Raw genomic sequence first — 24,714 nt, forward strand, 5'->3', positions numbered from 1 at the left:
TTTAATTTAACAACTTATCCATGCTAATATAGTAAAATATTTAAGTAATAAAATCAATAAGAATCATTTCTAACGTGAATATGAATGGCCTATCAAAAATTTCTACATACAAACAATCCCAATTAAGAAAAGAAATATGAGCAGTGGTAGTGATGGTGAGGGGAGTCATTCGATGCTTTGCTTGTCTCCCAAGGCATAAATGAATTGTGTCACAAATGGAAGGATACAAGAGGAAGAGATATATGATAAAACATAACCACAAAATTATGTTTCCATGGATGACACAGCAGATCATACTTTGAGTAACACTTCCATGGGAAACACCTGTGTTGAATCATCATGTGACAAACTCTGCAGCAGAGATCACAACTTCAACAGATATATGGAGGAGACTGGCATTATTCTATTGCTTTTTGACATCATATGATCAAGCTCAATAGCAATAAAAAAATGTTAATATAAAAGTGGCATTATTCTGTTGCTTTTTGATGACTAATCCTCTTCTCATCCAACCTATGACGGAACAACTTCGCTATGTGTCTCCTTTCACAGTCCTGGGCATAAAAAGACAAGAAAAAAACCATGAAATGTACATCCATACCACTAAAGCATCAATTATCATAGTGCAAAGAAAACCATCATATCACAACTACCACTATAGCTGTCTGTGCTTAAGTTTCTTTACCTTGAACATGTTCAGATGGAAAGGTTTCTCTGGATTCATCCTTCTCAGCTTCTGATAAGTATATGCGAAACTCAGCTGATCACGAGGTGTAAACCGGTCAACTTCATTGAACCAAAGACAGGAAAACAAATTTGACATCGGGGTGTGTGCTCTAATAATAAAAGAACCTTCAGGTACATCTGTCAGAAAGATATTGCAAGTCATTTCAGTACATTAAATCAGCGAGTATGGAGAATTGACAGATAATAAATCCTTGAGAGAACATACTGCTTGGAAGAAGCTTGTTTGGATCCGATGCATCAAATTTTTCCAGTCCATCAGCACGGTAAAATGCAAATTGTTGATCTATAACCGTATGATTATACTTGTTCAATCTCTTGTTTTGTGCTACTTCTTCCCACACGCAATGCCGATCATAGTGATTGGATATTGCAAATTCATAACCCTTTCGCCACAAAAAGTACTCCAAGATAAGTAAAGGATCAAGCTGCAGCCGTAATTTGCTATCCAACCAAATTGAATACCTGAAATGAAATTTGAAAGATAAACAGGCATAAAATTATTAAACATACAAGAAAAAAGAAATAAGAAAATTATACACAAAACAAATGATAAGTAATTAAATAATCAACTTATAACAAAGAAAATCAATAAGAAACCTGTCTAAAGATTTCAGATACCTATGTACAGAACACTACATAAAAATGCATTTGCAATTCTGTTAATCCCCACTGAAATAAGGACTAAACTGTCCCAAAAACCAAGATTCTATAATTAAGAAATGCACAAAGATTCATTTTCTAAGTTGGATTAGGCTAGAAAGGTCGAGGAATTTAAAGAATCTCTAAAATTTAAGGCAATTTACATACCAAGGCGTCCTGGGATTTTCATAGAAACACCTCTAACTTTTAAACCATTGGAATAGAGTTGCATCCACAAGTATAACAAAGCCTTAACCCGAAATATATTCAAACCAATAAATAATTAATAAAACTGATATAATACTCCACATAAATCTCTTTCATCAATCCACCCCATCAAGGATTCATCATGCAGTAACATTTTACCTTTATGCAAGGTTCTTTAGCATTAGTAAAAACTGACAGTGACATCTATACTACTGTCACTCCTTACTTTCAACTTTACCTTCCTCCTTCCAATACTAATAGTTTGGTCTACATACACAATAAAAGAATCAAATGTAAAAACCACCTAAATCAAAATTTCACCATTTTATCTTAAGTGATACATATCTATCAACATATTTGTCTTGGTATTTAATGCCACTTAGCAGTAACCCTGATTAAAACATCATCCAAATAAACACTGTCAAATTCAAAAGAACAACACATGTTTTATCATATCAGTCTGACCTTGCAAAAGGAAAAAGTCGATGTGGCAATAACTTCGGTATTTTGCCAACTCGCCGCATATCATCAAAGGGTAGATTCTTCACTACCACTAATTTCCAAAAGCCAATGAAACCCATTCTATCAGGCACATGACCTTCTGAAGAAAGTGTCCGTATTGTAATTTCATCAGTAAACATCACAAAGCAGACATTCTTCCTTGACAATCGAGTGACCTGAAAACATGATAACTCAGATCAATACAAATAAAACATGCTTTGTGGCACTACATCAAAAGTCAAATAGTTCACATATAAGAATCTGTGTTTAAGATTTCAATGGTTCCAACAATGCACTTTCAAAACCAAAACATTCAATGCTAATAAAAATACAATTATGAGAAAGTTAAGGAATGATTATATCAATTGGTAAAGCTTAAAATATTACCCTGGAGTGTGCATAAAATCTTTTGTCCCTTTTTCATAGGCTACTTACAAATTTGAAGCAGTATGTGATAGGCCCGTATCATCAAGGAAGGCCTTAAAACTTAAAAGTATACTCTCGTAGGCCTAAACCTAAGGCCCAATTGTAATTGGAAAAGGCGTATGTACGATGGCTGTGTGAGATGGAGGAGTTAGTTATAGAGAGAGAAATGGAAATCTAATATAGTGGGGGATACGGTATCTTTTACATTTGACAGCTGATAGCTAGGGCAGGAGGATGTACTTCCTTGGCTGGGACTGGGAGCACTTTTGCTCTTCTATCTTTTCTGCATTTCCCTTTCTATTTTCAATCAAATACCTTTATTGGATAGAAATTAGCCCTACAGTGTGAGAGTATCTTTTTTTTTTTTGTCTGTGAAGCCAAACATTTAATGCCCAACTCTTGAAGGGAACCTATTTTTCTCCTAATGCATGTTAAGTGTTACAGGGGACTTATTATCTCATTGTTAAAAAATTCATGTGTCTTTGTTGGTCTGACAGGAACCTTAGGAGAACCACACCACAAAACTTAATCATTGAAGTTGGAGAGCTCAAGGCCTTACAAAGCCCACACAGATATACCCTACTTCCAATGTGAGACTCAGGTCCCATACCTTGAAATTGGATCCTAACATCCCACCATCACCATGTACTGCAACCTCAATGCCCATGCAGGTTGGCTGGGCACTAGCCTTTGACTAGTTTTGGGCAAGCATTGCAGTGTCTATGTCACCACCCACATTGCTTGTTTGAGAGATATGGTGAAAAGCTCTGACACAAACGGATCAAAACTTTAGAAGAACCACACTTCAAAAATTAGCCATCATAGTTGGAGAGCCCAATATCTTATATAAACCATGCCAAAATCCCGTCTTTGAATGTGGGACTCAAGTCCTTTACCTTTCAACTGGGATCCTGAACAGTCTACTACTCTATTAAAGTATCACATATACATACAAACAGCACATTATCAGCATCATTACAAGTCCATCCTCAAACACAGAACCAACAAATTACAACCCATCATGTCAGATGTCAGCAGCAGAGAAATTCCTTGGGGAGGAATAGTCTAAACAACAAACATGGAAGCATTACAACCATGTCAAAACACAAACAATTGGTATCCAATTCTACAGAGACTTTTGGGCAATCTTATAATCAGAATTTATGACATGTAGATCAAAATAATTATAGATGCAGCACAGAGAATAAAGCATAACCAGTTTTACTTGAAATGATGAAATAATGTAATATTTCATTGGAAAATTCACACTGTGATTTCTAACATCCAAAATCCTCTCCAACCCCACAAAATAAAATAAAAGATAAAGTAGACCTGTTACCGTTTTGGTGGCTGGGGTCCTCAAGCGATCAGAGTTTCCAAATATGCAAGAAATAACAGCAATGTGGCACCTGCTGATGTAACTTGCATCATCTTCTGTCAAGTCAAATCCAGTACTTTGAGACCCTTCAGGACCTTTAACAAAACCACACTTTATTTTCTGATCACGTGCCAAAAATGAATTTTCTCTCTCTTCTAAGCTCTGATGGCCTGCAAATCTGGGCACCCAATGTTCTTCTCCCGGTGGCTTTTCTTCTTTATCCGTGTACTGTAAGTTAAATCTTGCAAATTTTCGACTTTCTAGAGGTTCTACAAGCTGTGAGGTTGAGTTTAACAATTTCATCTCACAGGATCCTGTAAAATAGCAGACATGTCAATCAGAGCTTCTTTTTTTTTTCTTTTTTTTTATTTATTCATAATTTTGTGGTAAAAGTGGTGATAAAGAATATCATTAACAAAACCACTTCTATGAGTGTTTGGAAAATATAATGGTGGCATTAAAACGGACTAAAATAAAACCAATTGGATATATCTATATAAAATTGGAACTATTTTTAAACTATGTTAATTTTTGAAGTGAAGAGAAAAAACTAATCACACATAAACAATCAACCATGTTTATACAGATTTCCATGGAATCAATTTAAACCATAGATCTATTTAAATAAAAATAATAAAAATAAGAGTTAATATTATTATCTAATACTTAACAAGTTAGAAACCATCCTGATTAGACCAATTAATCTTTTATTTTGAATATAATAAACATGCCCTCCTGCTCTCAAAATATTGCAGCTGATGTAAGTTATAATTGAAATTTATGTTCACCATGTGATTTCATCTGAACTTCCATATCTAGAGAATCGTCTTTTGATTGACAGACCACAAAAGGAAATAAGTCCTAAACACTTCTTAAAAAGGCATTAATAAATAAAGTATTCGTATATTTTGTCCTTAGACTTCAAAAAGATGCGGAAACTTGCCACTTTTCTACAGATAAATAGCCTAAAGTATCTGGCTCCAGTGTTCAGATGAAGTCATCAAGTTGATCAGAACCACTACATTATTAGACCATGAGTATTATATTAATTTAATACACCACAAGCAGGAGACTAGACAAAAATCAATGGACCAATATGCTATGTACCTCACTAGATGGTATGATGCAGGTAATCAACAACAACATATTCATCATGTCAAGGATATCTCAATTCTCAAACTATATTCCTATCATTAGACCAGATAATACCCCTCACTCCAACCCATAAATGGGCCTCTAGTTTCCACAGTGCCCCATTTCCAGATTAACAACAGAACAAAAGTATAATATTTGCCCCTACGCATCAGTAAATTGAATGCAACAAAAGTTAATTCATGAACAACAGTAACGAGGTAACGAATAAAGTGATACTGAATACAGATTCAAATAACTTTCCAAAGGAGTTTAATACAACAACTAATAATTTGGGAGATCTACTAAAAAAAGCATCAGAAAGAATGAACTTCACCTGAAAATTTGCGTCGTCTGGATTTCTTCTTTGTTTCGAGATGTAATTTTTTAGTTGATTGTCCATTTGTGTGTTTAGAATTTGTTTTTACATCATGAGAATTCTTTTTATTCAAGGAAGATGCCCCGTCAACATCCTCAGAGGTAGCATCCTTAGATGTAACATCATCATTTCCCTCACCAAAAGAATCATTAGATTCTATATGAACTTCATTGTTCAAGCCTAGCACATCAGAATTAGAATGTTTCCCTCTCATATCTTTGCTATCACTGGAATCTTCCATTTGAGCGTCATGAAAATCAAAAAAGTCATCATATTCATCCTCAGTGTCATCTGCGGCGTTCTTCTTTTCCAGATCAGTATCATGCGACGTTTTCCCATCATCTTCAGCAGAGCGTCCCAGATTCTTCAAAGAAGCCTCGTATTCTGCTTCATACCTTTTCAACTCATGACGTCCAGCTTCATTATACAAGCCAACGCCCTTCCGCTTTATACCCATGTCAGAACCATCCTTAGAAGACTTCACTTTGTGCTCCAAATTTTCAGAAGCTTCATCTTCAGCAGTTTCATCTCCAGGATCCTTACTTGTCTGCTCCATCATATCCTCATCATAATCACCATCCCTCCTCCGATCATCCCTATCCCAATATCTCGAATCCCGGCCATGCCCCCCAGAGGCATGCCCAAAGTCAAGGACTTTCTTCCTCTGTATCCGAGGTACATTTGTAAGAAAATCAGAATCACTCTTTAAATCATCATTATCATCACCATTGCTACTTATTTCTGCAACCACAGATTGGCAATCTCAAAAAGCCAGAAACAAAATCATCTAAAAACCATAGAAGAAACCATAAAACTCAATCTATTACTTAGCCAAATAACCTAGCCCCAATTCAACAAACTCAAAAACCCAAACCAAAACATCAACCAAGGAAAATCACAGATTCAAAAACCCTCTCCCTCTCAACAACTTCACCCAACAACTAAACAAGAAATCACACTCAAATTCATGCAAAAGTAAAACCCACAATGTTGACTCACATAGGTGCTCAAGAACCCCAAGAAAACAAATGCATTGTGATCAAAGAAAGAAAGAAAGAAAGAAAAGAGTGATTGAAAGCAGAACTTCACCGTCTCTGGAAATGTAAGAGAACGCGAGCACAGTGACGACAAGTACGAGGAAGAGGAAAACGAGGATTGCCGCCACCGACAGATAGGTACTCCTGTCGGATCGCGCCGATCGCCGGAGCCGCGGCTGCTTGTGGGCGGCGGCGCCGCGAATCCCGACGGCGACGTGATCGCCAGCGCCGTTGGCGTGGTGCAGATCTCTCACCCCAAACCTCTCCATTCCCGATTGCCTCTGCTGAGCCATACCATAACAATGACACTCACACACACACACACACTTACCCACGTGCTTGTTTCGCTCAAAGATTCAAGCTTTGATGCTTTGGTGTGATGGGGTCCTGTAGATTTCGGGTGGGTGTGAGGTGAACAAGAGTGTCAAGCACGCGATGGAAGACGATGGTTGATTTTTTCTTTTCTTGGGACTTGATTTTGAGAAAATAAAAAAAAAAATGGGTACCCCAGTTTTCAATTTGTATTAATCCAAAAAATAAAATAAAAATGGATATGTATGAGCAAGCATAGATGAGTAAATATGAGAGAGAAACGTGGCCGGCGACGGTGCCGCCGGTGACTTGGGCGGAGTTTGAATTGGAATTTCTTTTTTTCTCCCTGAAATTAGATGCCAATAAAGGGTATAATCTTTTAATGATTGGGCTATAAACTTTTTCTGTGGTGTTCTTTTTCCATTTCCGCTTTGATATATATATGATATAGAAATACGCGTTGTTTAATTATTAGTATTGTTTGTTGGGTTCTATTAAATATACTCTTATCATGTTTTGATCCACATTTAGAAGATCTCACATTGGTAAGATTGTGTTTAAATGAAGATCAATTTTAGTTTTGGAAAACGGATCATGGATTGAGTTCATCCAGTTTTAGAAAATCTCGCATAATAGTTTTACCAAGTAAAATATCAATGTGATTGAAGTTTTGGAAATAGATTTTACTATATTTTATTTAAAATGTTGCGAAATTCACAATAAATGAAGTAACTCAAGGCAAACATTATTTCCCATAGATATGATATGGCGTACCGTAAGCATGGCGCGAGTAGTGATTTTAACTTGATCCACGAATAATGCCATTTATTGTTGTTTTAAAAATATTCTATTCAGTACTGAAAATTGGATTTATACTACTTTATTTTTTGCCGAATTTACACCAAACTATTTTGACTTCTTACCCATAGATTAATCATTGTGGTTCCAAACTTTATACTACTAATAATAATAAACATTTTTCATAATTTGTATGAAATGATAAAGTTTAAATTTATTATTATTGTTATTAATATTATTATATAGTAAAAAAAATACAATTTTCAGTAAAATTTGTATCAAATTCCATTAAAAATAATTTAAGTTTATTTGTTTATTGAGTCTTTATAATTGTACAAGATTCATATTTTGATTCTTATACTTAAAAATTATTGTTGATTTTTAGTATTTATTATATAAATTCAAATTAACAAATAAAATATTTTTATAATTATCTATCAATTTGAATTAATGAAATAAATTATAAAATAATTTTTAAATTTTTTTAAAATATAAACTTAATTTATATATTAGAATTTTTTAATTTAATGATTGAATTATTAAAATTTAACATGTTATAAAAAAAATAACTTTATCAAGAGAATTACTTTATGAATAATTTGATCTCTTATCTTTTTTATATACATACATATTACTTTATTTTATTAATTTAAATTATTAAATAATAATAAAAATATTTTTTTATATTTATTTTAATTTATATAATAAAATATAAGATGTTGTAAATTTAATATATATATATATATTAAAAATTTAATTCAATTAGATTTTTAAAATTTAATATTTTCTTATAATAAAATAAGTTTACGAAGACTTATTCTTAAAATAAATAAATTTCTCTCCCACACTTTTAGAAATTGTTATAAAGATATTTAAATTAATTATTATAAAATCAACAAACTTATCGTATTGTATGAGATACATAATTGCTTGTTTTTCAATGAGAATATAAAATTACTGTATTCTTTTTTTTCATATATTTTTATATTAATTTTAAGATTAAAAAAAACAAATTTAAAATATTGGAGCAAGTTTTGGGGAGGTTTATGTGCAATTTTCTGAGCCACCAAATGATAGAACCTCAAACTCCACAAAATGAGTGTTTTTTGGGTAATGGTGTTGCGTAAGCAAATTGGCGAAGAAGCACAAGAGCGTTGATGGAGAGTCTCAAGTTGGCATCATTGACGCTGTCTCCTCCTTCTCGACGCTCTGGTACCTTCAAGTTCAACTTTTCTCTGCTATTCATTTATTTCTTGTCCCTTTTTAACATGACAAATTCTGGCTCTATTATCGTATTGAAAATCTCAAATCAACATGGGGGGTTTTCTCTTTTGATTGTCATTGAATTTTGTGACTCTTTTAGAGCGTTGACTTTGCTTTAGTCTTGATTAATGGGAGAAGTTATCATTGAAAATCTCAACTCTATCTTCCTTTTTTGTTTTTTTGGTTGTAATTTATAATTTACTATGATCAGATATTAATGTTATTTTGGTAGTGCAGGGATGCTAGGGAAGCAGTTGAATTCCCCTTTACTTACAATTGATTCTGCAGCACAGTTTTGCAATTGCAGGGTAAATGCTTTTAACATTTTTTTTTTCTTCTAGTTTTATGTGTGTTTGCTAGGAAATGGTTTGTCTGGAAAGATTGATAAAACAAAATTCATATTTAGATTTATCCTTATATGCTAGTCCAGAGAAAGACGGAAATCTGTTTTTGTATAAACTTAGATGTTAATCAGTAAAAAGTGGGTTACAGTTAGTAACTTTTGGGGGATTCTCTTGTTCTGTCAGCAGTATAATTGCAAATAGTAATCTAGGAAGCAAGTGTAGAAGATACTCCATAAACTTAGGTGTAGTTCCATAAATACTTTTGATGTTGTTTTCCAATCAAAATTAAGATTTTGTCTCTTTAATTTGTGTCATAAAGGTTTGCGTTAAATGTTAACATAGATTATTAGAATGAAACTATAATTCTGAGTGGATAATAACACCAAAAGTATCTAAGAAACTTTTTGTAAGTTTTGCCTTTTTAGTTATTGTGTTTGCTTTGCTGTGTGGATATTGAAGAGAAGTGTAAAGTTTGCCATCTTTCTTTGGATAGGACCATGTTAGCCTTTTCATTTGTTCATAATCCATGAAACTGGCCGAATGATGGGCGTTGCCATGTTTTCAGATGATTATTTTTCTTCAGAGAATGGGTTGTAGTTTATGCTATAAACTGAAGAGTGGGTGCTCTTTTGTCCTAAGAGATATCTTTGTTAGTATACAACACATTCATTCAATCATCATGGAGATTTTGTATTGAAAAGTAGTACTGTGCTGACATGCTTAACTTCCCACAAGCGGGATTTTGATATCCAGATATCTTTTCTAGGATTGAAGTGTATAGGAATGCTTTCACGGTTTTGTATTTTTTGTCGGTGGAATTGGAGGCTGAAATAAAAAAGGCTATGGTTTTACGATATGTATTTACTGTCTCAAACTGTGAGAACTGAGAAGAACCATATTTTTTGTTTTGGATATTGACTTTTATATAAAGGAACATGGAAGAGAATTGAATAGAGCAAATATGAAGGATCTTTTTCTTTTTATTATTAATGTAAGAATAAATAAATGTGATTATTCTGACAGGTGGGGGTATTCCATTATGGCCGACTTGATAAATAGTTACACTCAAAATGCTTAGATTGCCTAACATAGGTTACATTTTTTTACTCCCTATAAAGGCTAATATTCAGCAAGGAACTTTATTTCATTATTTTGCCCATTAAGAAATGGATAAGATCCACAACTGAAAATCCAAGACTTTGAAATGCTGCTACAGAATACTGTTTTGTTCACAAATAAATATCAGTTTAAAATATTAAGCTTCAGAAAAGTAAATTTCACTGTTCCTTGTTCTAGATTGTCCCATCCTCAACCTGCTTCTTGAAGAGTTGCATATCGGGATGAGTATTGAGCTCCTATATATATATATATAATTTTTTTTTTAATTTATAATTTTATTCACTGCATATCTGAACCTTTTCTTTAATTTTACTAAGTCATGCTTTGACATTTCTCCTTAAGAATGTAGCGTGTGTTTGTTTTCACGTTGAATGAAACTGGACGGTAATCCATCTCTTTCCTTACTTCTATTTTTTTGCTTTGAAAAATGTAAAAAATCCGTTGAATGATATTCAAACAGTAAAACAAACAACACTGGTAGAGGTTTGAATTTAATCATATTGTCACACATTCATTAATGTATTTCAACTTACATTTCTGTTTTTTTATTTATGCCTTACGCACTATCAATATTAAACCTTTGCATTTAGATCTGCAATGGCCAGAGTTGGAAATTGGAACATTTAACGAGTGTAAAAGATTTTATACTTAATGCTAATAAATTAATAATGGTCATCTGAGTCTGAAAATTGTATATGATCATGCAGGCTGATCTTGCTGCTGCATCATCAAGTATTCCGCTGCCAAATATCAGATTTTCACCAAGTGTAGCAACATCAACATGGACCTCAAATCTTTCTACCAAACATTGGATATTGCACTCAACTGCACAGATAGAAAATATAATCACAAGTAATGAAGATCAGAGTATGTGGGAAGCATGTAGACAAGCTCTGTCTGCATTTAACTTTAGTGATGAAGAAAAGGACAAGATACTCGGAAAAGCATTTGGTCTTGTTCATTCCCCTTATTGGGGAGAAGAACGTCAAAAGGAAGTTCCGAAACTCGAGACAGTAAATGGAATACTGGACTATCTAAGGAGTTTAAATCTTTCTGATGATGATCTGTCCAAGTTGCTTAAAAAGTTTCCAGAAGTTCTTGGATGTAATTTAGAGGAAGAGTTAAAAGGCAATGTAAAGATCCTAGAGGAGCAGTGGAGTATTGAAGGAAAATCTCTTAGGAACCTTCTCCTTAGAAATCCAAAGGTTTTGGGTTACAACGTTGATTGTAAGGGAGACTGTATTGCACAATGCACTAGATGCTGGGCTCGCTTCTAGGAGATTGGATAAGATGTATCTTTTTGTAACATTAGTAGACTGGTGCATAATTTCTTTGTTCATTTATCCACACCCTCTACAACTTAAATAGAAGACAGAATTGTATGTGAAGAAAGGTTCTCACTTTCTTGGATGCAAGTGGTAAGAAGTAATTTATTCTCAAGTTTAAGGGGTTGATTGAGCAATTATGATTTAGACACTACTGTGAATTGTTGATTGCTGTAGTGTCCAGACCATGGAATGAATTAAATCATAATAAGGTTGTTTATAAATCATGTTATTTTGTAGGAAGATGCTTTTATTGTTGATCGGCTCTTAATAATATTTGATCCTAGGTTGGAATAATTACAACTCTTATGGAAATTTCCCCTCCCCTTAAGCTTGATAGAAAGAGATATGATGAATTGAAATAGAATGGAATGAACTAAAATGATTATAGTTTTACTGTTTAAATTGATTAAATGATGATGGAATGGAATGAAACATGATATAAATGTTAGGCATTCCATTCTCTCCTTTTCTTCCCCTCCAATATGGGTATTAGATGGAACTTTTCTTTTTGTTGTTTCCATTGTATCAAATAATATTTAAATAATGAATGATAACTTTATTTTATTTCATTTTTATTTGATTTTATTCATCATTAAATATTGAAAAGTGGGGAATGATTTTCACTTTGTTGGTCAGGTGGGTTTTCACAATCAAGTTGTGTAAGAGTCTATTTACAACGTTATACAAACACACTATAATAAACTAATTTATTTAATAAGTAATGTTATTGTGCACTTCACACTAAAAAAAATGTAATAATTATAACACAAGTAGCAAACCATAACCAAATTGTTGGGCTTATTCTCCTCTCTAACGAAGTCAGCAAATAATAAAAGAATGAAAAAAAAAAAAATATATATATATATATATATCTATATATAAAAAGTGAATTTTCTCTTTCAACTTGATTTTGGTTATATCACTTTGTGTCAAACGTACCTTGAAGAGTAATAATGATTTCCTCACACCTCTTTGTGTTGGTTTCATCTTTCAAGCTTAAAAAATTGGCTCATACAAGTCACAAACCAAACTGAAACCTTGCATGCAGATTTTGTTGATCATAACTTCAGCTGCTTTTCAGCAATCAAAACAAATCATCAATCAACTCACGCCACATCTTTGGACAACATCTTTTACACCATTTATATATACCAAACTTTTCCTATACGATGCATATTTTAATTAACTGCATTGACGTAAACTCTTTCATTCAATTCTTGTGAGTGTTTTCTGTGCATGCATGTGACCTTAAAACCCTCTTGAGCATTTGCAGTATACTCCCTTAATTCCAAAAGCTACTTTGGGCACGGTGACTAGGATTTGTCATATATAGTAAGTTATTTCAATTCTTCAACATAACCGCTAACATTTATTATTTGGTTTTTCTTAATCCTATGAATCTCTGGAACTTATCATTTGATGTCTAAATTAGAGGAATTAGCTTGTGTAAGAATTTGGTTATGGAGATAATTGGTCCACTAGTTTCTTCATTTTACCTGTTCTATGCATGTGTCATTGACACCCCTCTTCCAAATTTGAATTCATTTTCCATTTTCAGACTACTGAAGTTGAACAAACCAATTTCCAAATATAGTAATTTTCTTCAGTCCTATTGTGCCTGAAAAAAAAAATCACTTACGATTAACGCCATTTGTCACCTACGCATATATGTTTCAGTATATATATATATATATATATATATATATATATATTATAATTATATAGTGGTGGAACACTAATCAGTACACACCCAACAACAAATTAACATTTTTTGTGATGTATTTTCACTCTTTCATGTGAATCCAGCTTGAGTACAGAACAGGACCGTCAATTTTGTTGATTTGCTTGTTGAATCTTTATATATGTGATTTTGGGTTAGCTATCTCTAATTAGTAGAATTAGCTTTTCGGAGGATAATTCTTTCAGATACTACTAACAAATATTTTTAGTTATTTGACAATTGTTACTACGTACAGGTAGAGATTGTGATATTTACTCAAACCCCTCAAACTTGAACAAACTCAACTATTAGAAGCCTATGACGTGTGTGTTATTGGCCTTTTCCATTTAATACTTGACAAGAATTTTTATAGAAGTAGTTTGGTGAATATTTCGATTAGAAAGAAGACTTTCGAAAGAAACATGAACCGACGCTAGCTCATTGAAAGAGATATTGATAGGTGAAGTGGCGGCAAGATAGCAATCTTAGGTCAATTTGTTGTATGAAAAAAAGTGACAAGTTAATGGATTAGTTAATACAAATTGGTTCATAAGGTTTCCTTCATATATTTTTTCTGATACCATTCTGATCCTTATAATACGTCTGATCGTATGCGACTAGAATTAATATTTGAGTAATGATACTTGTAAAATATTTCATACAATAATTAGTAGGCATTCTTATTGTTTATTTTTCTGTATCATCAATGAATGTAATAAATAATATAAGAGAGATAAATATAAAAATAATATTGTATAAATTGTTGTACAAATATCATTTATCTGAGATTAGTAAATTTAATTCTAATCGTAGTTTTGACGCACTATTAGCATTCTAATCTTTATTGTTTATCCACATGATAATCCATTGAATCTCTTAACCACCGTTGACTGATCAATCAAATTGATGCTTATTAAGCCCCAACAAGGTTATTCAAATAACAAAAGAATTATTTATCATTTATCAATACATCAAATTTGGAAACAGGGCCCAACATTTAGATTTGGGATAAACTTTAACATATTAGAAATAGAATTGAAAACAAAGTGAGAAACAGTTTATAACTTTGTATAGAATCACAACATTTATATGCCGGCTAGCTATAGGCTATAGCCACTAAACCACACAAAGAACAGAAAAAGAAAAGACAGAAACAAACACACTATATATAAATAGTTGATTGCAAGGATTTGAGACACGTATACATTAGTGCAACTTTATCAGATTCATAAATTATTTAGGATTTACATTCAGTAAATGACAGAAGTACATTCGGTGTCAAAGTTATAATTTCATTTTTCTTCATAGTTGTCCAATCGTGACTACAAGTGTTACCTAGCATATATAGTGGCCTTCTATTTAAGGCTAAAATGCATAGCCATAGGAAGAGGACGGAATTGTGATAATTAATTATTAAAACCACAAAAAGTAATAGCTTAGCCAATAAGTTTGTGTCCTCGGACAAAGGCAAACAAAAAGTTCAGGTAACAACATAATTTACTTAGTCGTCAATTCTTTCACGGCTACAAAACTTTCAAAGTGCATGCATATGAATCTGGTAGTTGTTATCTTGCTACAGATGGAACCTATCCTCATCTCAAAAAACAACCCTTCTTTTTCCATATAAATATTCGCACATTCAATTCAAAGCTTCAGACCCACAATTTTCTGTGTCACTGTCTCTGTCTTAAAACCTTGTTTTAATTTGCTTTTGACTTAAGAAAGCAGGTAAAATTAAATATGGCCCTCACCAGAAACACAGTGATCTTGGCTATTCTCTGCTTCATCCTTATACAAGAGGTAAAGTACTAGTGATAATTCATTCATGATATATGTGTTTTTTATTACAATATTACTTCCTTCCCTTGTTTTATGATATCTATTCAGGTCATGGTGAGTTATATCGATCATCATATTTTTTCCTCACCTTTTTTCATAAGAAAAAATATTATTGAGAAAAAGGAGTGAAAACCAGTATAAGATGTACAAAGTTTTGCAAAGACCAATGTTTTGCTACAATAACTTGATAAACATCACGCCTCTTATCATAAGACAGAAATCAAAAAAGTCTCCCATGTACCAAAGATAGATCACATGTTAGAACAATCAAAAGGCACTCCCTTTATACTTTTGACACATGAGAAAACTCTAAAACTCTTTGATAAAGCATGTGACCTTTGAAGTCTTCTAGACAACTTGCTCCAATAAAATGAATAGCAAAGGAAGACACTCCAAGTGATGGATTGACTAAACTATGAGGATAAACGATGTCAGCAGAAAATGATAATTTCAAAAAGAAACCATTGCTACCTAAGTTATATAATGGCACTGCGTGTCAGTTCTTGAAAAAATAATTTGAATAAGATCGGTGGCACAAGTTCTTATCAGCAAAGTAACTTCATCACGCAAAGCTTCCAAATATTTTTCTTGTATACTTTATAAGGACTATTCCAGCTTGCAGTAGCTTTCCTCCACCAAAATGTGCAGACACCAGTCCCTCTTGAATTTTATGAAACACACTAAAAAATTACTGATGGAATAAGCACACTAACTTTGAGCGATATCTGACAAAAAAACTTGATTGGATACTTTTAGTAGAACCTTTTCTTTAAACTACATTTTTTTTCATTCAAAAAACTTGAATTTGGAATATTGTCTAAGAAAACTTTGGTCTAAGTATCTATGTCCGGTATAAAAATTTGTTAGTTGTTAAATATTTCTTATACGGAACATGAGTACATGACAAGACAACAGACAAATTTCAGCAGCCATTACTTAAATGCAGCGATCAACCCATCCATGACACGTTTCCAAAGTAACAACATATATCATACCAGCAAAAACACCAAAAATCGTTCGGGGAATACAGATTTTTCATATGTGAAATCTTGAATTATGATCATGATATGATTTTAATTTCTGGAAAGTTTTTTGGTATGTTTTATCCCGAAAAGCCATTAATTCAATGCTGTCTTATTTATTACCTTACTTTTTACTCTCCCATCTTTATCTTATTATTTGCTAAGCTAGACAGAACTTTTGAACCTCTTCGACTATAGTATTCAGATCGCTAATTTTCTCTTTTTCGTTTTTTCCTAATTTTCAGTTGGGGATCTATAATGGAAATCAGCACATGGTTGCCGCCCAGAAGATAGGTAAGATTGAGAGTCTGAGCACTGTACTGTTTGTAGTTTAGTTAGTGATGATAAAGTAAGTTTAGATGGATCAAATAATCCAAAATCTAGTAATTAGTAAAGTGATAGATTGTTAATCTAGTTATTATAAATTTGATGGGCATTGTAATGGAAGAAATAAAGACTGTAGTGCAAAAAATATATCATGCATATATATACATAGATTGTTGTGTTGAACAACAATTTTGAAGTTATATGTCTCTTTGCTCTCCTTCACACTTAATCTTGCGAACTTAATTATGGTATCTGATTGATTTACATATGAAAAGCTTGATATGGTGCAGATTGCGGTGGGAAGTGCAATTACAGGTGCAGTAAGGCTGGGAGGCACGTAATGTGCCTAAGGGCATGCAACACTTGTTGCCAGAGGTGCAACTGCGTGCCACCTGGCACAGCTGGGAACAGAGACATGTGTCCTTGTTATGCTAGACTCACCACACACGGAGGAAAGCTCAAGTGCCCTTGAACATGCATGAGTACTCAGACTAACTACCTAGTGTATTATTCGTCATCATATGCATGCATGCAGTTAAATAAATAAATATGCAATATACTTTGTCTGAACTACTACGTGGGAATATCGATCGGGGAATGAGGGAATTGAAGAACATATATGATATATAGCACTAGCTAGGTGGGAAAATGGATGACTAAGATCTCATTAATTGTTTTGAATGCTGCAGTATTTCTTATTAGTACAAGGCAAGCCAATGTATGATATTTGCGGCTTAGTAATAATCTTAGTCGATATTGCTGATAGCTCCACTTCTTTTTGCATCAACAAATTTCTGTTACAACCAAATGAAACATCTCTCCTAAAATAAAACACAAAGATAGAAGACAAAATAACAAGATCGATTTAGAAGAATTAATATCTGATAGATTGTAAGATAATTTTCCTACACTTTGCATCTTCTTTCCATTTATTTGCAATCTTATTGACGATAAAATACTTCAGCGTTTTTCATACTTGGACACTGCTTTTTGGCCGTTGTAGAATTTTTTTTTTAATATTATATTATAATTACCATTGCAATTTTATTAACCAACGAATCAATATTTAAAGAGAGATAAAAATTGCAAATTTAATAAAATTGAGATATAAAATTATCAAATTAAAATTAGAAGATCAAAATTACTTATTTAAATTATATGGAATCAAAATAACAATTTAACTTTATTATTATACACACAAAAAAGTACTATACGTTTCTCTTGTTAAAAAGAAAAACAACAAAAAGGGTAGTTATTTGAACATGTGTTTCTCAAGTTAAAAAATATTAAAACAAAAAAATAATAAAATGATATAATAATTATTTAAAAGATGTGGATGATTTATAATTTATTAAGAAATAATTTAAAAGTAAAATTGAAACTAAAATATACACACACAAAAAAAAAAAACTTTATCACTTTTATTAGTTAAATATTCAAATCATATAAACATCTTTTAGAAAAATCATATAAAGATCAATAGCTAATAATTGTAGAAATAATTAAATTTTAACATAATAATTTAAATATGCATTTTTTTAAATATTTCATGTACCTTTTAATCATAAAAAATAAACTAATTTTTAATCATACGAAATAACATATGATGAATACATTTAAATCATACAAACATTAAATATAAAGAACAAGTACAATGTACCAATTTTTATTTTTATTTTTGATAAAAAGAAAGTCACATTTTAAATACAATGATATTTTTATTTTCTTATTATTTATCTAGTGTTAATACACATTAAAAAAATAATAAATATAAAAAAAAGGCTAAGCAAAAAGGTTTAGAAAAATAAGTGAAAACAGCGATAAAATTCGTTTGAATTGATTCGTTGTTGATCTCCTCTCCGGATTCATACGCATAATTTTGGTTCGAATCGGTGAATCCCAAAATGGGTGACAGAAGAAAGAAGCAGCGTCGTGTGCTAGACTCGCCCACTTCTTCCTCCTCTCCGTCGTCCGACTCCGACCGCCCTTCACGGCGGCGGCGGCGGCGCGAGAAGGAGCGGCGCCGAAGGAGCGAGGAAAAGGAGGAGCGAAGGCGGAAGAGGAGAGACAGAGAGAGAAGAAAGAAGAAGAGGCACCACGATTCCGATGAGTCCTCCTCTTCGGAGGAGGAAGACGAGCCTAGGGTTCAGCCTCAAGCTGTGATAGCCGAAATGATGCAAGAGTTTCCCAACGTTGGCAACGATTTGAAGCAGGTTTCACCTTAATTGCTCCTCTCACACTCTTTCAATTCCATTGCTAGTGTTTTTTTGGTGTCCACTAGAGTAGTGTTTGAAATTGACTATATATTATATGCTTACTGTATGATGCTTATACATGCTTGATTCTTATTAGTGTTGTTGCTGTTGTGTTTAGCTCTTGCAAATGATTGATGATGGACAAGCTGTTGACATAAAGGGCATATCAGAAAGATCTTTAACCAAGCATTTGAAGAAGCTGTTCCATTCGTTAAAACTTAAGGAAAATGGAGATAGGGTTTTCTTGCTGCCTTCTAAAGCTCGCCCTACTTTGGATGTTGTTGGTCCTCTAATACACTCCTATATGAATGAGCAAGCTGGCACTTCTGCACCAGTGGCTGATACTTCTGCAGTTCCAATTGATATTGGAAATGAACAGATGGTGGATGACCATGTAACGGCACCCCCGGAGGATCATTCTGTTGGTCCTAGAAGAAGGTCATAGTTCTTTTTTGTCATTTTGCTGGCGTTTATTTTTACTTTTTTGTTTCTTGTGATTATTGCTTACTTTATTGTGTAGGGTGATAGGCCCTGCAATGCCATCAGCTGAATTGCTTGCTGCGGCTGCCAAATTAACTGAGGCACAGACTGAGCTCAAGTACTGATCCATTTAAGTTCTTATTGATTGTGTTTCCTGGATAAATTGAGTTAATTCTCATCTAATGATACTGTATGATATTTTGATGCTAATGTGTTTAGAGATGCCGAATTGGACGATGATACTGAACTATTTATAGGACCTGCACCACCAGCTATGGTTTCTGAAGCAGAATCAGCTAATGAAGCAGAACGATTTGAAGAGGTATTTAATCCCAATAGTCATTAATAAGAATTACTTTTTTCCTTTCTTCAATTATTAAAATAATACACTCAGTTAATGGTTGATGTATGGTATTTTATTTTATTTAGGATTGTATTTTATTTGGGGAACATGGGAAAGAACTTTAATTTTGTGGCATCTGTTTTCTACTGTCTCCTTTGATTATGTAGCTTCCTTCAGCTGAAGTGAACAATCTGTCATCCGAATATGACGAGTCATTAATTGCTGTATTTGAATTAATCTTTAATTATTGGTTTTGTTATGGGATAAAATAGTTTGGTTTCCTCTAGTCATGGAGTCTCTCGGGGAGCTCCAGTTGTTCATCAGCAGATTCTTTTATGGGGTAGTGATGATTGTTTTACTCTTTGAAGACAGGAATTTTTATTTACTTTTGTTTTTGACATTTGATCATCTGTGTTTTTGTAATTTCTTTTTTATTTTCTTAAAGAGTTTCTTATCAGGGGGGGAACAATTTAATTCTCACATAATTGTTAATTTTTAAAAAAACTATATTTTGGATATTTGTTTGTTATTGAATGTGGAGATACAAGCAAGACTCATCCCCTGTTTCTTTCTCAGGTAACCAGGATCATGGAAGTTGAGGCTGACAGCCCATATGATGTTCTGGGAGTTAACCATAATATGTCCAATGAGAACATAAAGAAAAGGTATGTTCTTCTATGTGTTTCTATAATTAGCCAAAGTAATAACAATTTCCGGTTAATTTTGTTTTCAAATTAATTATTTTCAAATTTAGTTCAACTTTGTTACCTGCTCAGCAGAATTAGTTAGTAAATGGTCTTTGTCTGAATGGTTATTCAGTATTTTTCTGCCTACTGCTCCAAAGAAGTTATTAAGTTCTTCTGGAAATCTTCATGATCCAAATCATTGTATTATCATCTTATGAACAAAATGTAGACTATAACAGCCTGTTCTGAACTCAAAACATAATTTTATATGGTAAATAATATATTAAAAATGCATCCAGATAAATAATATGCAACTAAATAAAATCAGAGTAATCAAGGTATTTCTATATCTATACAGGGAAGTAGGAACTAAAAAGGGAAAGACACTAAAATATATTAAGTTCTATTTTCTATAAAGTAACAGAAAAAATGTCCAGACCTTATCCCATCAAATGACTAAATATGATAAAGATTACTTGGTTGTCTAATGTCATCTTCATTAATACCCCTTAGGTACTGGAAGATATCACTATTGGTTCATCCAGATAAATGCTCTCATCCACAGGCCCACCAAGCTTTTATTAAATTAAATAAAGCTTTCAAAGAATTACAAGACCCAGAAAAGGTGAGCCTGCTAGAAGGATGGTTTATTATTAAAGTTAATGGTGTTTTTTTTGTGGGATATGCTTGCAGCCTTTTCTTTTTGTGACATACACTTGAATAATTTCTTTATCTTTGTCTATGTTTTCTTTATTGTTTGACTGTTCTACTTGAAGGTAAAAATTTTTGCATTTTAAACTGATACATAAAAATATGATACAAGTACATAAAAGATAGGTTTGTGAAATGGGGGGAATAGTTATCTGCATCCCTAAGAAATAGGAAATTACATATATCTTTACAAATATCTATGTTTAGCCTGTCCAAAGTCCTATTATTTAGGGCTTAGAATTTAAAGTTTGAACCCCTTTTTTTCTCCTCTTAAAATGATGCTTATCCATCAAATGCTTTAGATACTGGGGTAGATGATTAAATGAGTGCAACAGGGAATTAGCAAATTTTCAGATGATAAATTTCTGACTTTCTGGATGCTACACTAATTTATGGGCTGATTATGATTTGAAAAGAATTAAGTGAAATTGGACAGTTTTAGATGTTTAGCTATTTGAAAATTTGGGTTTATTTTATTTAAAATTGATTTTGATTCGAGTTCAGAGCCTTATCTCTGATTTGAGTGAATTTATTTCCTCTGCTGGGATACAGCAACAGGAAAGGTATTTGTTTATTTCCATCTAAAACAGATATTGATGAACTCTTCTTTTCACTATAAGGACCCTATATGTCAAAATCACCAAGTGTTTTAATTCATGTGTGAAGAAAAACTGTGGTTTAAGGAACTTGAGTGGTCAATAATTTAGTATAATGTGGCTGAAATCATTTGAAAAAGTGTTAACAATGTCTTGCACTTGACCCACATTATTACTGACCTTCACATGTTGTGTTGCTAGTGAATAAGCAATCATCGGTGGCAGATTATTTATGTTTAGATTGACTTATTTTGGGGGAAAATAATATTTTTTTGGCAGCTTCGCGAGAGTTTTAATAAGAGTGATTATTTCCTCCAAAAGAAGCTAGAACAATCATGTGGACAAGTGAGAGGAATAAGTACTTTCGCATGAAACTCAGAAATTATATAACAATTTTCTGGGCTCTGGGCTTATTAATTTATTTCTCATATTTTCCTTTACCTTTGGTTTTGTCTATAGAATTTCTTCAATTTAGAATGTTGTTTTGATTTGGCATGGATTCTTTTATCAGAAGATTTTTTTGCTCTCAAATTTGATATATATGACAGATTATATACTTTTTCAATATATTTTTCATTTTATTAACAAGATGTGTGTACTTTTTGAAGAGGAAAGCAATGGATGATAAAATCAAACTCAAGCAAGAACAAGAGGAATTTAAGGTAACCTGGACTTATTTGTCTGGCTGAAATACCTTTGATTGAGAATCCTAATATCTTCATGTGACTGCAGGCTGAACTTAAAAGCATGCGTGAGGCTGCACTGTGGAGAAGATCTCAAGGTGAGTTCTTCAATGTAGAGGACTAGAGGTTTCTTGTCAAGTTTGTTCAGGTCACTTTCCTGCATGTTAATTAACATGCTTAATGCAATGACTTTGGTAAGGGAGAAAATTGGAAAGAGGATGAGAAAACTGAAAGGGTTATGTTGTGTTGTTAGAGATACTTGTAGCACCTGTCCCCCAAGTAAAACATGAAAAAAAGGTAGGAGGGTGCGTGGAAGAAAATTAGGAGCAAAATACAAATATTATCATTTCAGTGGGGCTTGATGATGGGGATTACATTTTCTGACATTCATATAGCATATTACCATTTTTATGTAAACTGAAGAAAAATTTATTAATATTTTGGTATTTATAGGTTGAACTTGTTATATATTAACTTAAGGAGAAAATTTTGCTGGTTGTTTCAAGTAATACTACAGGCTCTAGTTTTACTTTACATAATGATTAGACTCATTTTAGAAGACTCTTTTTATTCTCTTTTCCTCTTAATTTTAACGATCTAGCCTTTCGCTTGGAGAAGGTACTTTATTGTCATATTGTCAATAAACCAACACAAAGTGCCAGCTAATTTGGTGATGGTGTGCTTAATTTGTGGTATTTGGAATTGGGACGTACTTTTGCCTCTTCTGGCACCGAGTTGCTCATCGCTGTTTGAGGTTGGGAAATTGGTAGGGCATGAACAAACATGCTCCTCCCTCTTGGTTTCATTCGGGCACGTGCAGCCTTAAATATTTTTCGGTTTTACTTTTCTTAAAGGGAAGGGGGTGCAGTTGGGTACTATTACTTTGTGAATTCTGTCATCTCATTGCTAGGAAATCTGTGGCAGGTATTTCCATGGAGGGTGATGAAGAGCTTCTGGCACAGACAGAGGTTAAAGTGGAACCAAAAAGGGATGAGTGGATGACAACACTGCCTCCAGAAAGGAAAGTAAGTCCTGTCAATCATTTAAGTTCATTTTTCCCCCTAAAAACAATACGCATATATTTAATGGACTTGTGTGTTTCAGCCTGGTGGTGTGACTATGCAATCAACCAAGTTTAGCCGTGGCCCAAAGGAAGGTAGAGGTGATACTAGTGCTTGGACAGACACCCCTTTAGACAGGGCCCAGAAAGCAAAGATGAAGTACGTATTTCATTCTAGAGTGCTTTGGTTGGTCAATTTCTCTTTCCTACAACCCTATATTCCACTCTTTGAAATCAAGATCTTTATAGCAAAAATGTTATCTACATGGCAGTTATTTGGAAGCATACAATGAAGCTACTGCACTAGCCTCAAATGAAGATGAAAAGAAAAGGGCTAGTGCGGATGCAGAATTAGTGGACAAATACAATAAAGCAAAACGGTCAAAAACATTGGTGCAAAAGCATCAAGAAGAGGCTTCTAGCAAATCCAAGAAAAAGTCCAAGCAACAGCCGCAGAAGGAAGACTGGGTGGGCCAACATCCATGGAAGCCATGGGACCGTGAAAAGGATCTAACAGCTGGAAGGAAAACTGTAAATTTTGATTCAGAAAGCATGACTAAGGATTTATCTTCAAGGTTTTCCTCTGGGAACTTTCAGAGGAACTTCCTTTGATTTGATTTAGTTCACGTATCATGTGCTGTGGCCTTTTGCCTGGACAACATCTGTTCAATGAGCTTCATTGAGAAATTGAATTTTTCTTCTTCCTGATGGTTTGTTTCTGTCATTCTTTACGTATATTATTTTGATTTTCGTTTCTTGTTCAACTCTATTATAGGCTAACTGATTCTCTCTTTTTTACACATACCTGCAGTAGCCAGTAGGCAGTAGGTGCTGAGTACAGAGTCATGTGCTGAAAATGCTACGGAGAATTCTAATTATGAAATTGCGTGACTGGCAAATATTTTCTGAAGTTTGTACAACAAATAGTCCATTTCTTATTTTCATAACTTATATAGATGTATATCTAACTATCTATCAAGCATGGTTATCTGAAGTATTTATCTTTGTGGCACATATGTTTATAGCTTATGAGAAATAGTGGAGATAGCGTTTCATATAGTAAAGCATCTTCAGTCGAAGTTTAACAAATGCCTATACATGTAACAGTCACGTTAGTAGTGTCATCTTTTGAGAAGGTTTAATTACATTTTTTTTTTCGTTTATTTAAGGTTATGTGAATTCTTAATGATTATTTTTGTTCAATTTTTTTTTCTTATCATCTTAATCAAGTACTTTGTTTATTACCCTTTTTTCTTCGACTTTAAAAGAAACATTTGGTATTGAATTTGAAAATGTTACGTTTTTTTTTTGTTTGGTTTATTATTTAAAAAATAACATTCTTAGAAAATAATTTTTTAACTATTTTTTATTTAGGATTTTGCT

At 33.0% G+C, this 24,714-nt stretch overlaps 4 protein-coding genes across 5 annotated transcripts; 3 read left to right on the plus strand and 1 right to left on the minus strand.

Moving 5' to 3' along the window:
• Window positions 1-7,170, minus strand: EMB2756 (transmembrane protein (DUF616)). Its single transcript, XM_020381720.3, has 7 exons — window positions 6,498-7,170; window positions 5,367-6,149; window positions 3,860-4,212; window positions 2,059-2,270; window positions 953-1,209; window positions 686-864; window positions 1-554 (listed from the first exon to the last, which is right to left on the minus strand). Exons 1-7 carry the CDS (start codon window positions 6,736-6,738, stop codon window positions 471-473), a joined length of 2,109 nt encoding a protein of 702 aa, XP_020237309.1. The 5' UTR covers window positions 6,739-7,170; the 3' UTR covers window positions 1-470.
• Window positions 7,171-8,607: 1,437 nt separating this feature from the next.
• On the plus strand, window positions 8,608-11,721 carry LOC109795574 (Mitochondrial transcription termination factor family protein). The gene is made up of 3 exons (XM_020355117.3): window positions 8,608-8,767; window positions 9,056-9,126; window positions 10,989-11,721. The coding sequence occupies exons 1-3, from the start codon at window positions 8,713-8,715 to the stop codon at window positions 11,556-11,558; spliced, it is 696 nt and encodes a 231-aa protein (XP_020210706.1). The 5' UTR covers window positions 8,608-8,712; the 3' UTR covers window positions 11,559-11,721.
• A 1,080-nt stretch (window positions 11,722-12,801) lies between these two features.
• Window positions 12,802-17,282, plus strand: LOC109790744 (cypmaclein). Of its 2 annotated transcripts, XM_083060009.1 has the most exons (4): window positions 12,802-12,941; window positions 15,051-15,129; window positions 16,436-16,484; window positions 16,808-17,282. In XM_083060009.1, exons 2-4 carry the CDS (start codon window positions 15,070-15,072, stop codon window positions 16,987-16,989), a joined length of 291 nt encoding a protein of 96 aa, XP_082916135.1. In that variant the 5' UTR covers window positions 12,802-12,941; window positions 15,051-15,069; the 3' UTR covers window positions 16,990-17,282. The 2 variants fall into 2 exon arrangements, with proteins under 2 accessions (XP_082916135.1, XP_020205550.1); XM_020349961.2 differs by lacking the exon at window positions 12,802-12,941 and having other exon boundaries at window positions 14,873-15,129.
• A 1,044-nt stretch (window positions 17,283-18,326) lies between these two features.
• On the plus strand, window positions 18,327-24,325 carry LOC109795286 (DNAJ heat shock N-terminal domain-containing protein). Its single transcript, XM_020354741.3, has 12 exons — window positions 18,327-18,730; window positions 18,891-19,210; window positions 19,293-19,370; window positions 19,472-19,574; window positions 20,172-20,260; window positions 20,795-20,906; window positions 22,197-22,250; window positions 22,321-22,369; window positions 23,196-23,296; window positions 23,376-23,491; window positions 23,604-24,041; window positions 24,143-24,325. The coding sequence occupies exons 1-11, from the start codon at window positions 18,422-18,424 to the stop codon at window positions 23,941-23,943; spliced, it is 1,671 nt and encodes a 556-aa protein (XP_020210330.2). The 5' UTR covers window positions 18,327-18,421; the 3' UTR covers window positions 23,944-24,041; window positions 24,143-24,325.
• Window positions 24,326-24,714: the final 389 nt, after the last annotated feature.

Source organism: Cajanus cajan, chromosome 7 (assembly GCF_000230855.2).
Source record: "Cajanus cajan strain Asha chromosome 7, NIPB_CcT2T_4, whole genome shotgun sequence".
NCBI classification, from domain to species: Eukaryota; Viridiplantae; Streptophyta; class Magnoliopsida; order Fabales; family Fabaceae; genus Cajanus; species Cajanus cajan.